This window comes from Lithobates pipiens, unplaced genomic scaffold (assembly GCF_037356315.1).
Source record: "Lithobates pipiens isolate NorthernLeopardFrog02 unplaced genomic scaffold, aLitPip1_a1.2 Scaffold_23, whole genome shotgun sequence".
NCBI classification, from domain to species: Eukaryota; Metazoa; Chordata; class Amphibia; order Anura; family Ranidae; genus Lithobates; species Lithobates pipiens.
In genome coordinates this window covers 6,272,725-6,290,224 of record NW_027507785.1, presented here as the reverse complement: position 1 = coordinate 6,290,224, position 17,500 = coordinate 6,272,725, and the positions used below count along the sequence as shown (strand labels likewise).

At 47.3% G+C, this 17,500-nt stretch overlaps 1 protein-coding gene across 2 annotated transcripts in view; it reads left to right on the top strand.

Moving 5' to 3' along the window:
- The first annotated feature begins 4,123 nt into the window (after window positions 1-4,123).
- Window positions 4,124-17,500, top strand: part of CLPB (ClpB family mitochondrial disaggregase) — a 167,940-nt gene continuing 154,563 nt past the window's right edge. The window contains exons 1-3 of one of the 2 annotated variants that reach the window (XM_077451127.1): window positions 4,124-4,646; window positions 8,327-8,378; window positions 10,011-10,097. In XM_077451127.1, the coding sequence (XP_077307253.1) occupies window positions 4,199-4,646; window positions 8,327-8,378; window positions 10,011-10,097 (587 nt within the window). In that variant the 5' untranslated portion in view covers window positions 4,124-4,198. The remainder of the gene's footprint in view (window positions 4,647-8,326; window positions 8,379-10,010; window positions 10,098-17,500) is intronic. The other variant, XM_077451126.1, reaches the window with a different exon arrangement.

Sequence of the window (17,500 nt, the reverse complement as noted above, 5' to 3'; positions counted from 1 at the left end):
GGAGGGAAAAAAATGTTTTTTCCACACAACACCACCTCGCCCCCCCCCTCCTCTTCACACAACACCACCTCGCCCCCCCCTCCTCTTCACACAACACCACCTCGCCCCCCCCTCCTCTTCACACAACACCACCTCGCCCCCCCCTCCTCTTCACACAACACCACCTCGCCCCCCCCTCCTCTTCACACAACACCACCTCGCCCCCCCCCTCCTCTTCACACAACACCACCTCGCCCCCCCCCCTCCTCTTCACACAACACCACCTCGCCCCCCCCCCCTCCCTCTTCACACAACACCACCTCGCCCCCCCCCCCTCCTCTTCACACAACACCACCTCGCCCCCCCCTCCTCTTCACACAACACCACCTCGCCCCCCCCCTCCTCTTCACACAACACCACCTCGCCCCCCCCCTCCTCTTCACACAACACCACCTCGCCCCCCCTCCTCTTCACACAACACCACCTCGCCCCCCCCTCCTCTTCACACAACACCACCTCGCCCCCCCCCTCCTCTTCACACAACACCACCTCGCCCCCCCCCTCCTCTTCACACAACACCACCTCGCCCCCCCCCCCTCCTCTTCACACAACACCACCTCGCCCCCCCCCCTCCTCTTCACACAACACCACCTCGCCCCCCCCCTCCTCTTCACACAACACCACCTCGCCCCCCCCCTCCTCTTCACACAACACCACCTCGCCCCCACCCCTCCTCTTCACACAACACCACCTCGCCCCCCCCCTCCTCTTCACACAACAACATCTCGCCCCCCCCCCTCTTCACACAACAACATCTCGCCCCCCCCCTCTTCACACAACAACATCTCACCCCCCCCCCCCCCTTCACACAACAACATCTCGCCCCCCCCCTCTTCACACAACAACATCTCGCCCCCCCCCCCCTCTTCACACAACAACATCTCACCCCCCCCTCTTCACACAACAACATCTCACCCCCCCCTCTTCACACAACAACATCTCACCCCCCCCTCTTCACACAACAACATCTCGCCCCCCCCCCCCTTCACACAGCAACAGAGCTGAAGCTGTCAATCACAGGCTGTGTGCTGGAGGTCCCACCCCTGTCACCATTATTCTCTTGGTGTCAGGAAAACCTGTCAGAAGTGCAGACATGAGAGGAAGGAGGCAGCCGACAGAAATGACAAGAAGTAGTGCTCTGTCTGGAGTGAGACAAGTACACACTATAGAGGGATGTGCTTTGTTCATATTTAATGTCTGAGGTTTACAACCACTTTAAAGCCCAACTCCGAGCAACGAAAAAAAAGTGATCCCTTACAGTGGAGCTGCACCTGCACTGAAAGGGTTAATTTCTCCTTTTAAATAAAAAATGCATGCGAGTTTGCCAGCGCCTGCTGATGCTGCGAGCCACGGGGAGCGTGCCCGCGGGTTGTCCACTGGCCGCCCACAATCGTCGTGCACAGAGGCAGAACGCGGGGGGGGGGGGGGGGGGGGAATCTACCTTTGTAAATAAGGCGGACCCCCATTCTGACAAGAGACATCATGGAGATCTGCTGCTCCCAGTAAACAGGAACAGCGATCTCCGTCATGTTCCAGTAAACCCCTCCCCCCTACAGTTAGAACACACCCAGGGAACAGTGTTAACCCCCTTCCCTGCCAGTGTCATTTTTACATTGATCAGTGAATTTTTATAGCACTGATCGATGTAATAAAATGTCACTGGTCCCCAAAAAGCGTCATTTGGGATCAAATTTGTCCGCCACAATCCCGCAAAAAAAGAAGTTAAATCGCAGATCGCCGTCATTGCCAGTAAAAAATAAATAAATGTCCATAAAACTATCCCTTATTTTGTAGACGCAATAACTTTTGCGCAAACCAATCAATATACGCTTATTGGGATATTTTTTTTTTAACCAAAAATATGTATTATACATACTGACCTAAAATTTATGAAGAAAGTTGTTTTTTTTGGATATGTATTATAGTAGAAAGAAAAAATAAAATAAAAAAGGAGGAGGAGGAGGAGGAGGAAGAGGAAGAAAGAAGAGCAGAATTACAACTGAGCTCAGTGGACCCCGAGTGCGATGCTCTGGCTCCTGCAGACTATCCCTCCAGTGGCTGATCAGTACCGAGTTATGGACCTTCAGTCACCGGGCCGGAGGAAATGTCAATGATAGTGCGACATGTATGCGACAGCGCAACATGCGCATGCTATAGTACGAGACGAGATAGTACGAGATGCACACGATAGCACGACACACATGCGATAGTACGAGACGAGATAGCACGACACACATGCGATAGTACGACATGTATGCGATAGTACGACAAGCGATAGCACGAGATGCACAACACGCATGCGATAGTACGAGACGAGATAGCACGACATGTATGCGATAGTACGACATGTATGCGATAGTACGACATGTATGCGATAGTACGACAAGCGATAGCACGAGATGCACAACACGCATGCAATAGTACGAGACGAGATAGCACGACATGTATGCGATAGTACGAGACGAGATAGCACGACATGTATGCGATAGTACGAGACGAGATAGCACGACATGTATGCGATAGTACGAGACGAGATAGCACGACATGTATGCGATAGTACGAGACGAGATAGCACGACATGTATGCGATAGTACGACAAGCGATAGCACGACATGTATGTGATAGTACGAGACGAGATAGCACGACACACATGCGATAGTACGACAAGCGATAGCACGACATGTATGCGATAGTACGAGACGAGATAGCATGACACACATGCGATAGTACGACAAGCGATAGCACGACATGTATGCGATAGTACGAGACGAGATAGCACGACATGCATGCGATAGTACGACAAGCGATAGCACGAGATGCACAACACGCATGCAATAGTACGAGATGAGATAGCACGACATGCATGCGATAGTACGACAAGCGATAGCACGAGATGCACAACACGCATGCAATAGTACGAGATGAGATAGCACGACATGCATGCGATAGTACGACAAGCGATAGCACGAGATGCACAACACGCATGCAATAGTACGAGATGAGATAGCACAACATGTATGTGATAGTACGACATGCAATAGTACAAGACGAGATAGTGCGACATGCATGCAATAGTACATGTATGCGATAGTACGACATGTTAGTACATATATGTGATAGTACGAGATGAGATAGCACGACATGCAGCATACGATAGTATGACATGTGATAGTACATGTATGTGATAGCGCACCCCATATAGGCCCAAATCCTCGGGGCTCCCTCCCTCTCTCCCCCATAATCCTCGGACCACTCACCGGGAACATAGGAGTCTCCCCGCCGTCTATTCTCTCCTCTCCTCTCCTTCCTTCCTTCCTTCCTTCTACCAAACCACAACAAGGCCCCGCACACCGGGAACGAGGCTTGGACACGCCCACACCAAGGTCCTGAATTGGCTCAGAACCAGACCTAGCCACAACCAAATCGAGGCTTGAATGGACGAAGAACGAGGCTACGATCAGCTCAGAACGAGGCTTGGTCAGACCAAAATCTAGGCAAGAGCACACCCAAAACGAGGCTTGAAATGACTCTGAACGAGGCTTGAATGCTTCTCCCAGAGCGAGGCTTGGTCACATCCAAACCGACGCTAGGTAACGCCCTAGGGAACAAAGTTTGAATAGACTCAAAACGAGGCTTGTCATTTGTCAGAACGAGGCTTGATTTTGCAAAAACAAACAAACTAGGCGAGGTGACACTAAAAACTAAACTTGAATAACGAGGCTTGAATACTTCTCCCAGAGCGAGGCTAGGCCACACCCATATACAAAACTTCCACTCAGAGCGAGGCTTGGATAAACGTATAATGAGGCTTGATTATTACTGCTTCCAGAGCGAGACTTGAACAGCATATGATTAATATTATTTCTATTATTACTACTAATATTATTTTAATTACTAATTGTTGTTAATTGTTATTCATATTCTTATATTATTATTGCTATACTTCTCCCTCTGATGTAACCACGTGAAATTCCCATTTATGAACTACATTTCCCGGCATGCCCCGGTGATCTCCACCCACGCACCCCGCTCGCCCAGTAAAGTAAAGGAACGTTGTCATGTGACCCCCCTTCTCCGTGATGACGTCAGACACAGCGCTGTGAAGCTGACAGGCGGCCATCTTTGGTGTGTCCCGGTGATCTGACAGCCGGTTCTTCTAATGTGGAGTTCACGGGTGTCCGGGCTCGTTATCCCCCGGCGCCTCGCCCCCCGCCTGGGCCTGTTACCCGGTGCCGGGAGAGCGGCGGGGGCTCCGGGGCGGCGGGCGGCGGCTACCTGCCATGGAGCGGTGGGGGTTCAGATGGACGGCAGGGGGCGCGCGAGGTCCATCGCCGTGCCAGATCCTCAAATGGCCAGCAGAGGGCGCGCTGCGCATTACACCCTGTCCGCGTGCAGCATAGAGAGCGGCCGGCAATGCCGCTTTTCTGACAGCAGAGGGCGCGCCAGTCTCATCATTCCGGAGGACAGGCGGCAGCTCCTGGAACACACCAGCAGGGGGCGCCAGAGAGACAATGGACAGGATAATAGGAACCCCGACCCAGCGCCCCTATTCATCACCACCGCCGCCCTGCTGGCGTATTGCCACAGCGAAGGAAATCCACACAAGGGTATCGCTATTATTTATTTATTTCATGAGTTTAATAAACTAAAGACGTAAAATGTATCAATTAATTACATTTATTAATATTATATGTTTGTCATAAATATAAATAATATATACATTATTATTAAATAAATTATTTAATTGAATACATGTCATTTTATTACATTTTTAGCATAAAAATAGAATTTATTATTACTATTTTTACATTTTATTAATTACATTCACTTTGATAACTCCACAGAAGGGTATGCTATGAAATGAGCTTGTTAAATAAACCAGACATTTCATTTATTTAATTAAATGCAATTATTATTATTATTATCATTTCATTGAATTTACTATTTTTAACAAATACATCTATTTATTATTATTATTATTATTATCATTTAATTGAATAAATTTACTATTTTTAACAAATACATCTATTATTATTATTATAATATTTACTTTGTATTATTATTTGAATCATTTTTACATTATTATTATTATTATTACATTTTTGTTATAAAAGTATAAAATATTATTATTATATTACATTTATTTTTTTATTTCTTATAAATTATTTCTTCTTCTTATTCTATTATTATTATTATTATTATTATTATTATTATTATTATTATTATATTGCAGACCTCCACTTCTTCCTCTTCTCCTTCCCTTTTTTTTTTTTTTTGTATTTTATACAGTGGTGTGAAAAAGTGTTTGCCCCCTTCCTCATTTCCTGTTCCTTTGCATGTTTGTCACACTTAAGTGTTTCGGAACATCAAACCAATTTAAACAATAGTCAAGGACAACACAAGTAAACACAAAATGCAATTTGTAAATGAAGGTGTTTATTATTAAAGGTGAAAAAAAATCCAAACCATCATGGCCCTGTGTGAAAAAGTGATTGCCCCCTAAACCTAATAACTGGTTGGGCCACCCTTAGCAGCAACAACTGCAACCAAGTGTTTGCGATAACGTGCAATGAGGCTTTTACAGCGTCCTGGAGGAATTTTGGCCCACTCATCTTTGCAGAATTGTCCTAATTCAGTTACATTAGAGGGTTTTCGAGCAAGAACGGCCTTTTTAAGGTCATACCACAACATCTCAATAGGATTCAGGTCAGGACTTTGGCTAGGCCACTCCAAAGTCTTCATTTTGTTTTTCTTCAGCCATTCGGTGGTGGACTTGCTGGTGTGTTTAGGATCATTGTCCTGCTGCAGAACCCAAGTTCGTTTCAGCTTGAGTACACGAACAGATGGTCGGACATTCTCCTTCAGGATCTCTTGGTAGACAGCAGAATTCATAGTTCCTTTTATCACGGCAAGTCTTCCAGGTCCTGAAGCAGCAAAACAGCCCCAGACCATCACACTACCACCACCATATTTTACTGTTGGTATAATGTTCTTTTTATGAAATGCAGTGTTCCTTCTACGCCAGATATACTTGGACACACACCTTCCAAAGAGTTCCACTTTTGTCTCATCGGTCCACAGAATGTTGTCCCAAAAGTCTTGGGGATCATCAAGATGTGTTGTGGAGAAATTGAGACGAGCTTTGATGTTCTTTTTGCTCAGCAGTGGTTTTCTCCTTGGAACTCTGCCATGCAGGCCATTTTTGCCCAGTCTTTTCCTGATGGTGGAGGCATGAACGCTGACCTTAACTGAGGCAAGTGAGGCCTGCAGTTCCTTGGACGTTGTTGTGGGGTCTTTTGTGACCTCTTGGATGAGTCGTCGCTGCGCTCTTGGGGTAATTTTGGGCGGCCGGCCACTCCTGGGAAGGTTCACCACTGTTCCATGTCTTCGCCATTTGTGGATAATGGCTCTCACTGTGGTTCGCTGGATTCCCAAAGCATTGGAAATGGCTTTATAACCCTTTTCAGACTGATAGATCTCAATTACTTTCTTTCTCAATTGTTCCTGAATTTCTTTGGGTCTCGGCATGATGTGTAGCTTTTAAGGATCTTCTGGTGGACCTTACTGTGTCAAGCAGCTCCTATTTAAGTGATGCCTTGATTGTGAACAGGTGTGGCAATAATCAGGCCTGGGTGTGGCTAGAGAAATTGAACTCAGGTGTGGACAACCACAGTTATAGTATGTTTTAACAAGGGGGGCAATCACTTTTTCACACAGGGCCATGATGGTTTGGATTTTTTTTCACCTTTAATAATAAACACCTTCATTTACAAATTGCATTTTGTGTTTACTTGTGTTGTCCTTGACTATTGTTTAAATTGGTTTGATGTTCCGAAACACTTAAGTGTGACAAACATGCAAAGGAACAGGAAATGAGGAAGGGGGCAAACACTTTTTCACACCACTGTATTTTTAATTCCGATTTAATGTTTAAAAAAAAAAAATCGATGAAAATCAAAATAAAAAAATTTAAAACAAAAAAAAACACCACACACACACACACGTGGAGGTTTGCAATATGTTTTTTATATATATATATATATATATAACATATTGCAAACCTCCACTTGTGTGTGTGATGTTTTGTTTTTTTGTTTTTTTTATTTAAATTTTCATAGATTTTTTTTAGATTTTTTTTTATTTTTTTTTAAACATTAAATCAGAATTAGAAATATAAAATACAAAATAAAAATTAAACATAAATAAAAAAATAAAAAATAAACGAGTGGAGGTTTTCAATAAAAAAAAAAATATATATATATATATATATATATATACGGTATATATATATATCATTTTTTTTACTTTTTGAACATTAAATCGGAATTAGAAATATAAAATACAAAAAAAAAAAAAAAAATAGAATCAATTTATTGATTCTATTTTTATTTATTGCAGACCTTTTTGCCTGCTTCTGTCCTGTAGCTAAAGCGATAAGACCTTCCAGAGCTCATTCATTGGATGCTCAGTGGGCGGGTCTGCCCCTGTACCGTAGTCACGTGACCCCGCCCCGATGTTCTGATAGGGCGCTCACTACGTTTGTGCGTGTTACACAAGAACGCACTTTGTGGATGAGACCGTGCGGACAGCTGGGTGTAATTACACTTTTCTGACACTAGAGGGTGCACCAGCCCCAATCAGTCCATCGCCTGCACACCCAGAGGATGGGCTGCTGTTCCCGCAGCTCACCATTAGGGGCCACCAGAGAGGCGATGGAGATGTTGTCATCCCCAACTCAACGCCTTCCACATTATTACAGGCATGCACTGTGTGTGTGGATGAGGCTTCTGCAGTTGCACCTTACGGACAGTAGAGGGTGAACTCCCCGCTGTGGGGTGCCTGCCGAATAATTGGTGAACTAATTGTGGGGGTTGGGGATCTGGGGTATCTCACACATGCACAGTATCGCTGCCTTGGTTGCAGGATGTGGACATTTCATATATTTATGTCAGAAAATTTGGGGGAGGGGCTGCCACCTGGAATCGTTACATTGTAGCGCTGTGAACCCGCTGTGTGCCTGGCTGCACTCCTGTCATTGGAGATATGGGGGTGGGGGTGGGGTGGGGGGGGTCTGATGAAATGTCTGTGTCGGGGTTCAGTAGATGAGCAGCCAGTGAAGGAGGAAGGTTTGGTCTCCATACGGTTCTGGGGGAGTCAGAAATGACAGAACCCGCCAGGATCAGCATAGCAGCCAGGCAGTGAGCATGTTCAGGTCAGTAGCGGCAGTATAGGGAGGGCTCCCCCCCGCCTGGCTGTCTGGATGTGTAACTGAGATTTCTGTCCCCAGGTGAGAAGCTGTTGGAGGCGGCGCGGACCGGCAACTTCCAGGAAGTGGACAGGTGAGAGCGGTGATCATCTCTCCTCTATGTACATCAGCAGATATCCACCAGGGGGCACTGCAGTACCCATCTATCTTCCTAGGGACACACAGTGATAGGGGGGCGACTCCATGACATCACAGGGGGATCTTGTAGATCCATTTATACAGAACATCACATGACCGGGGGGGGGCGGGATATATGCTAGCCCTCACTGTGCCCCCCCCACCAAAACCCCCAACCTCCTACACCCCCTATAGTGCCCCCCCCCCAGTCTGCTGCTGAACCTCCAACTCATTCTTGGTGCCTCCGTTTTCCAACAGTGCCCCCCCCCCCGAATCTCCTACAATGCCTCAGGCCCCCTGAGAGTCCCCAACTTCTTACAGTGCCCCTCCCCCCCCCACACACCTGAATGCTCTCAGCCACCCTCAGATGTGTGTGTATGTGTATGTATATATGACACACAGACATAGACAGACATTTACACACACATGCACAGACACACATATGTACACAGAGACATACACACATATGTACACAGACACATACACACATATGTACACAGACACATACACACATATGTACACAGACACATACACACATATGTACACAGACACATACACACATATGTACACAGACACATACACACATATGTACACAGACACATACACACACATATGTACACAGACGCATACACACACATATGTACACAGACGCATACACACACATATGTACACAGACGCATACACACACATATGTACACAGACGCATACACACACATATGTACACAGACGCATACACACACATATGTACACAGACGCATACACACACATATGTACACAGACGCATACACACACATATGTACACAGACGCATACACACACATATGTACACAGACGCATACACACACATATGTACACAGACGCATACACACACATATGTACACAGACGCATACACACACATATGTACACAGACGCATACACACACATATGTACACAGACGCATACACACACATATGTACACAGACGCATACACACACATATGTACACAGACGCATACACACACATATGTACACAGACGCATACACACACATATGTACACAGACGCATACACACACATATGTACACAGACGCATACACACACATATGTACACAGACGCATACACACACATATGTACACAGACGCATACACACACATATGTACACAGACGCATACACACACATACAGTGCCTCAAGCCCCCTGAGAATACCCAACTTCCTACAGTGTCCCCCCCCCCCCCCAAACCTACAGTGCCTCAGGCCCTCTGAGGGTCTCCAGCCTCCCACAGTGCATAGATGAAGCCCCCCTTTCCTGTCCAGGTCTAGGAATATACAGACCCATCATGGGGCAGAGACGGGTACCAACCACAGCACAACGTTCCCCTTAGATTGGGTTTTGGCATTGAGTGGGCGAATCTTCCCTGTCTGCTCTACCTTAATGCCCCCCCCCCCAGGGGGTTATACATATGGGGTGAGAGGCGATGGGCGTCTGTCTCTTATCTCTCTGTGGTTTGTAAATATCCACTTGCAAGAGAAGAGAAGATGACCCCCCCCCCCTCCCCCCGTGTATCTCTTCTAGCTGATTGGTTCTAATCAGAAGCTTCTTGTTTTCAGGTTACTGCGGGAGAAGGTGGACCCCAACACTCGGCACAAGCTGGGCTGGACCCCCCTCATGGTGGCGGCGATGTCAAGAAACCAGAGGTACGAGGACCGGGGACTCTTTGGGTAACGGCAGCAATGGTCGGGCGCCTGAGCGACCCACGAAGTTCCGTCATACATTCCATTATTTCCTAGTTTTGGTTGAAGTGGAGAGGGATTAGACCCTCTGTCAGGTTTCTTTATTGCTGTCTTTGCTCCCTCCCCCTTAGGGAGATTCCCCCCCCTCTCTATTTGTCCTGTCTACCATTATCATTGAAAGTGAAAGGAAATCCCAAATTTTGGGTTGTTCCCTAGAAAAGCTAAAGAGGGGAAATCTTCCAAAGGGGACGCTAGTTCTGGAGACCTGGGGGTGTATCCCGGAGTGATTCCTTTAATTTTGAAGGGATTTCCTCTCACTTCCTGTTTTGGCTGTGGGACAGGAAGTGAAGGGAAATGGGGCACAGATGATGGAAGGGGGGTTGGGAATAAAAATCTGACAGGGGTTATAACCTTCCCTTACTCTGTCCAAAATGAAGAAAAAAAAGTTTTGCCTATAGATCTACTACATAAGAGGTACTTCCTAATGACTTGAATTTTTTTTTTTTTCTTAGAACGTATCTGTTATGTCCAACTCATCCTCTCCCTTTTTTTCTTTTTTTTGTGCTGCCGCTATTGCCAGCTGTCAAAATGACAGCCGGTCATTGCTTTGTATTACAAAATGCAGCAGCTCCTGTATAAAATGACACTTAAAGATATTCTACAAGTGTCATTGAGTAACTACAATGTAACGTAATGTATTGTTACATTGTATCTACTATTTCATTCATATGTGGATCGGAGGCGGGGCTTTGACCGCACGTAACCTGTTGCTGCCCGCGTGGCAGGAAAAGGGCAGGGCTTTAACGCCCCCCCCCCCCCCCACACGCCGCACTTTTGCGTTACTGGGCGGCTGGTTGTCTGTGGCTCCAAGGAAAGAGACCGAGATGTCAAAGACCGTTCTCGGGGTCCCCACTAACCCAAAAAAAAAAAAAAAAACACTTGCAGGACTGCCCGCCGATGTTATACGTCGGCAATTTGAAGAGGAATATGGTTGTTATGGGAGCAACTAGATACCATAACCCCCCCCCCCCCCCCCGGTATCCTCTTCAGCGGGCGGTCCGCTTGAAGATAAAAGTGGTCTCTGCAGTGGATTCGCCGCAAGATAACTTTTGTGGGGGGGGGGGGTGGGGCCACTCCCCTCTCCCGCCACGCTGCGGTCGTCTCCACCGCTTACCGGAGCCGACGGTATCGGTGAAGACGGTCGTGCCCACTCTCTTATGAGCCTGGGTGCCGAGTGAGGGAAAGATGGGGGGGCCCTCCCCCCTAACACCCCACTCGGCTCTATGGCGTTGGAGGGCGGAAGCGACATCAAACGTCACTTCCACCCAATGCTTTTAAAGGGGATTTTTTTTTTTTTTTATTGCATTTTAGTGTAAATGTGACATCTAAGGTCTTTTTGACCCCCAAATCTCACATTAAAGAGGTCCTGGCATGCTTTTTTTTTTTTTCTATTACACTGGATGTTTACATTCCTTGTAATAGAAAGTGACCCAAATACAAGTGACTCAAAAAAGCATTTTTTTTTTTTTAAAAGGACAGTGTAAAAATAAAAGGTAAAATCAATAAGAAAAAAAAAATGAAAGCGCCCCGTCCCGCAAAAGTGAAGTGAACGCATATGTGAGTAACACCCACCTATGTATGATGTGAGGTATCGCGGCAATCGATAGGGCGAGAACAATAATTCTAGCCCTGGACCTCCTCTGTAACTCAAAATCGGTAAACCTGTAGAAATTTGTAAACGTCGCCAATGGACATAGTAAGGTCGAATAAAGACACCAGTCCATCCAGCTCAAAAAAAAAAAAAAATCTATCATATATATATATATATAATATTATGTAATGGCCGAACAGTTCGCCCGGCGGTCGTTTCGCGGCGAATTTCGGCTGTTCGCGGTCCGCCCGTTCGGCAGACTATTGCCGCCATTCGCCCGGCGGACTTCTGTGTTTACTGTGTAAAAGAACTTTGACCTATGATGACACATCCATCATGGGGTACAGGACAGCCAATTGAGACATGACAGCACATGGAGGACACTTGGACATTCCCCCTAACTTATAAATACACCCGATCCGGCGGCCATTTTACATTCTTTCTTCTGTCACTATAGGGAGAGGTTGCTGTGTGGAGCAGGGACAGATAAAACGCTAGCTATTTGGTACACAAAAGTTCTTTTCAGGACTGGTATAGGTGTTAGGTGTAGTTCAGGATATAGGTTTGAGGCAGTGCGATGCTACTGATTGTTGCAGCAGCCTGAGTGTCTTTTGTCAGTGTAGAGAAAGGGACAGGACGGTGTGTGCTGTAGGGACAGTCAGTTTAATCATTAGCTGTTACTATCAGGTTCACAAAAGTGCTATTCCAGTTATTGTTCCAGTAGCCTCTGTTTTGTCAGTTTATATAGGGACAGGCAGGAAGCAGTGTGTGAGGCAGTGAGGGTCAGTTTAATCAGTAGCTGTTACTATATTAGGTCCACAAAGGTTCTTTTCAGGACTGGTATCAGTGGTATGGTGATAGGCTTGTAAACGTATAATATTCTTTCTTCCAAATATGGAAACAATATTTATACTTGACTGCTGCCCTTCTGCTGCAGTCTGCTAATCATTCACAACCTACTTGTTCCACAAAGGTCCTTATAAGGACTGGTAAGGTCTAGGGTGCTACAGTACATAGGGTTGAGTGAGGTACAGTCTGCTATTCTATAAGGACTGGTATAGGTCCACAATACATAGGGTTGAGGTGCACTACTGCTGACCACTGCCCTATACTGCAGCAGTCCTTTAGCAGACTGTACGTCAGTCCCTATACTGATAATCAGTCACACACAACCTACTCCATCCTCCTCCCTTTCCTCCTCGGCTGACTCCTCCTTTCCGCTGCTAGCGTCTCTTCCGCTACGCCGCCCAAGCTCCCCAGAACCTAATCGTCATGCCAGGTGAGACGTTGCCATGCCGTGCTGCGTCTGTTGTGCCTGGAAGCCAAGAGCCACACTGGCCCGGCACTCCTTTCAGCTTTGCGTTCACAGGCAGATCAGTGGCTAACACCGCTCAATTTGACAGTTGGTAAAGTGGTGTGTGACAACGGTGCCAATCTGCTTAGCGCATTGAAACAGGGCAAAATCACGCATGTGCCATGCATGGCACACGTCTTAAACTTGGTCGTACAGCGATTCGTTGTCAAATACCCTGGGGTCCAGGACATCTTGCGGCAGGCAAGGAAAATCTCGGCCCATTTCAGAAGATCTTACACGGCCATGGCTCGCCTTGCTGACATTCAGCGGCGACACAATCTGCCGGTCAGACAACTTATTTGCGATTGCCCGACGCGATGGAACTCAACCTTCTATATGCTTGATAGGCTGCTCCAGCAGAAACGTGCAGTTAACGTCTACCTGTATGAACTCTGCGGCAGAAACGGTTCTGGGGAGCTGGTTTTTTTTCACTGCGCCAGTGGCTGCTCATGCGCGACGCATGCAGACTTCTGCGGCCATTTGAGGAGATCACCAAACTGGTCAGTCACAGCCATGGCGCCATCAGTGACATTGTACCTTATGCCTTCTTTATGGAGCAAGTCAACAACAGGAGTCTGAAGAGGAGTCAGAGGAGGATGGTGCCGGGGCGGATGAGGAGGAGCAAGAAGAGCATGCTTTAAACCTTTCTGGGACCCCTGTTGTTGTGCGTGGATGGGGAGAGGAGAATGAAGAGGACGACATTATCCTGGATGATGAGCAAGGAGTTGCGGGTACCAATCCAACAGCGCCTGCAAGAAGAGGCCGGTTTGAAGATGTGTTGGTGACTTCTGATATGAGGTCATTCTTTCAGCCGACCCATCGACAGGTGTCATCCGGATCCAGCATCAGGGAACGCCTAGACCGTCAGGTGTCCGACTACATCGGGTTAACGGCCGATGTGGACGCTCTGAGGAGTGATGAACCCCTGGACTACTGGGTGGGCAGGCTTGACCTCTGGCCAGAGCTTGCCCAATTTGCAATCGAACTGTTGGCTTGCCCCTCGTCCAGTGTCCTGTCCGAAAGGACGTTCAGCGCAGCAGGGGGGGTCGTGACCGATAAGCGTACTCGCCTAGCTCACGACAGTGTTAACTACCTCACATTTCTAAAAATGAATGAGGCATGGATCTCGGAGGAATTCAACACAGTAGACCATGTATATGTCTATAAACAATTTTTTTAATCGAGCACACAGACCTTCTTTCTTCATTTGGCTCACTTCCTTGTCCAAAAAAAGCACACCGTACTATATGCCCGTACCCTCCTCTTTGAAGAGGTTGAACGGTGTCATATTTCTACTGGGGCTGCTTATTATGAGGGGCTCCCACCATCCCTGTGCTGTGCTGACTTCCTCCTGGGGCTGCTTATTATGAGGGGCTCCCACCATCCCTGTGCTGTGCTGACTTCCTCCTGGGGTTGCTTATTATGAGGGGCTCCCACCATCCCTGTGCTATGCTTATTATGAGGGGCTCCCACCATCCCTGTGCTGTGCTGACTTCCTCCTGGGGCTGCTTATTATGAGGGGCTCCCACCATCCCTGTGCTGTGCTGACTTCCTCCTGGGGCTGCTTTTTATGAGGGGCTCCCACCATCCCTGTGCTATGCTTATTATGAGGGGCTCCCACCATCCCTGTGCTGTGCTGACTTCCTCCTGGGGTTGCTTATTATGAGGGGCTCCCACCATCCCTGTGCTATGCTTATTATGAGGGGCTCCCACCATCCCTGTGCTGTGCTGACTTCCTCCTGGGGCTACTTATTATGAGGGGCTCCCACCATCCCTGTGCTGTGCTGACTTCCTCCTGGGGTTGCTTATTATGAGGGGCTCCCACCATCCCTGTGCTATGCTTATTATGAGGGGCTCCCACCATCCCTGTGCTGTGCTGATTTCCTCCTGGGGCTGCTTATTATGAGGGGCTCCCACCATCCCTGTGCTGTGCTGACTTCCTCCTGGGGCTGCTTATTATGAGGGGCTACCACCATCCCTGTGCTATGCTTATTATGAGGGGCTCCCACCATCCCTGTGCTATGCTGACATCCTCCTGGGGCTGCTTATTATGAGGGGCTCCCACCATCCCTGTGCTGTGCTGACTTCCTCCTGGGGCTGTACCTCTGCTGTGCATATTATGAGGGGCTCCCACCATCCCTGTGCTATGCTCATTATGAGGGGCTCCCACCATCCCTGTGCTATGCTCATTATGAGGGACTCCCACCATCCCTGTGCTATGCTCATTATGAGGGGCTCCCACCATCCCTGTGCTATGCTGACTTCCTCCTGGGGCTGCTTACGGTGCAGGTGTCAGTGCTGTATATCACGGTGCTGGTGTTAGTGCTTTATGTCACGCTGCTGATGTCATTGCTCTCTATCACGGTGCTGCTGTCAGTGCTGTATATCATGGTGCTGGTGTCAGTGCTTTATGTCACGCTGCTGTTGTCAGATGACTCTATCACGGTGCAGGTGTCATTGCTGTATGTCACGCTGCTGATGTCAGTGCTCTCTATCACGGTGCTGCTGTCAGTGCTGCATTTCACGGTGCTGGTGTTAGTGCTTTATGTCACGCTGCTGATGTCAGTGCTCTCTATCACGGTGCTGTTGTCAGATGACTCTATCACGGTGCAGCTGTCATTGCTGTATGTCACGCTGCTGGTGATCATCTCCTGCACCCTCTTCTTTGCCTACCCTGGTCCCTGACCTTCCCTCTCCTCCATTGCCTTCATGCGCTCCACAGTCCTGAATTGTCACAACAATTTCCCATATAAAAAAAGAATGCTTGTAGTTGTCGATCCCAGATTCACCTCATACATGTGTTATGTCATTGGCCATGTGGTGGGACTATGTTTGCCCAGCTAATAATTATTTTGTGGCTGCAAATTTGACCTGTAGGTTTGCAAAGTTCGCCTCCCATTGAAGTGAATGGGGCCCGCCGCGAACGTTCCGGTTCGCGAACTATCGGCCGCGTTCGCGAAGCGTCCCGTCGGAAGTTCGTCCATCACTAATTATATTATATTTTTCTATCTCCCTCTAGATATATAGAGATTATATGTATGTATGTATGTATGTATGTGTGTGTGTGTATATATATATATATATAATTTGTGTGTGTGTGTGTATATATAATTTGTGTGTGTGTGTGTGTGTATATATATATATATATATATATATAATTTGTGTGTGTAGAGCTATAGATATCTAAGGGCTGCAACTAATGATTATTTTCATAATCGATTAATCAGCCGATTATGTTTTTCAATTAATTGGATAAAATCATTCAAAAAAAAAAATGTAATATGACATGTTTCCATTTATTTAAAAGTAATAATGAAAAAACTGAGTGTTACACTCAAACTGCAGAATAAAACACCAATGACGGGGTATGGTGAATGTCAGATTCCCTGCTTTATTCATACAAGTATGTGTATATATAAAGAGAATAATAATAGACATATAAAATAATTTCCCCCCTCCTTTATTCCATAGAAAGTATACATTGAGGACAATATAAAAAAAAAAAAAAAGAATTATAAATATTGTTTATGTATAATATGTGTAAAGGTAAAAAAAAACTGAAAAAGGGGAATATTATTCACACACAGACAGACAGACAGACACACGTGCCCCCCCCAGTATAGATGACACATTCCTCCCCTCTCACATGGTGTCACTGCCCCACAGCCTCTCAGTGCTCCCCTCCCCCCTTCTGGTGTCTCGGGTTCTCTCGCCCCTTCATGGTGACAGCACCTCCTCCTCGGTGTGCCGGGTGGTGTGGGGCGGAGTCTCAGTCCGGACCCGCCACACGTGACACGGCCGACTCCTCCTCCGAATGGAGCAAAGGGCACCCCTGAAGCCGGGAGATGGATGTACCCATGTGCGGAGCACAACCTCCAGTCACAGCAGCGCTGGAAAGTGGCCCGGCGAGGGCTTGCCGCCCCTGCGCTCTGCGGCTGGTCTATCGGAAGGCTGCTGGGTAGAGGGGGGGGAAGGGGGGAGCCAAAAGCAGCGCAGATGCGTTGCTGGCGGGAGGTCAGCTGGGTGGAGAATGCGAGCGGGCGTAGCTGCGTGCTCGTGGCGCCTGCGTAGGACACTGGAGGATACACAGGATTCTAACGGACCGGCAGGGGGGAAGGTGCGTACTAGGGGTGACACGGATCAAAAAACTCACGGATCGGATCGTTCCTTGGATCAGACTCACGGATCAGATCAATTTTCGGATCAGCAAAAAAAATAAATAACACCATCTCCGCCCCCCCCACAGCCACATTGTTTATTTAAATAAAAGGTATAACGCCATCTTCCCCCCCCCAATACAATCATAAAAACACAGCATATCACTGATGATTTGCGCCAAGCTCACCACCGATTAAAGTTCCT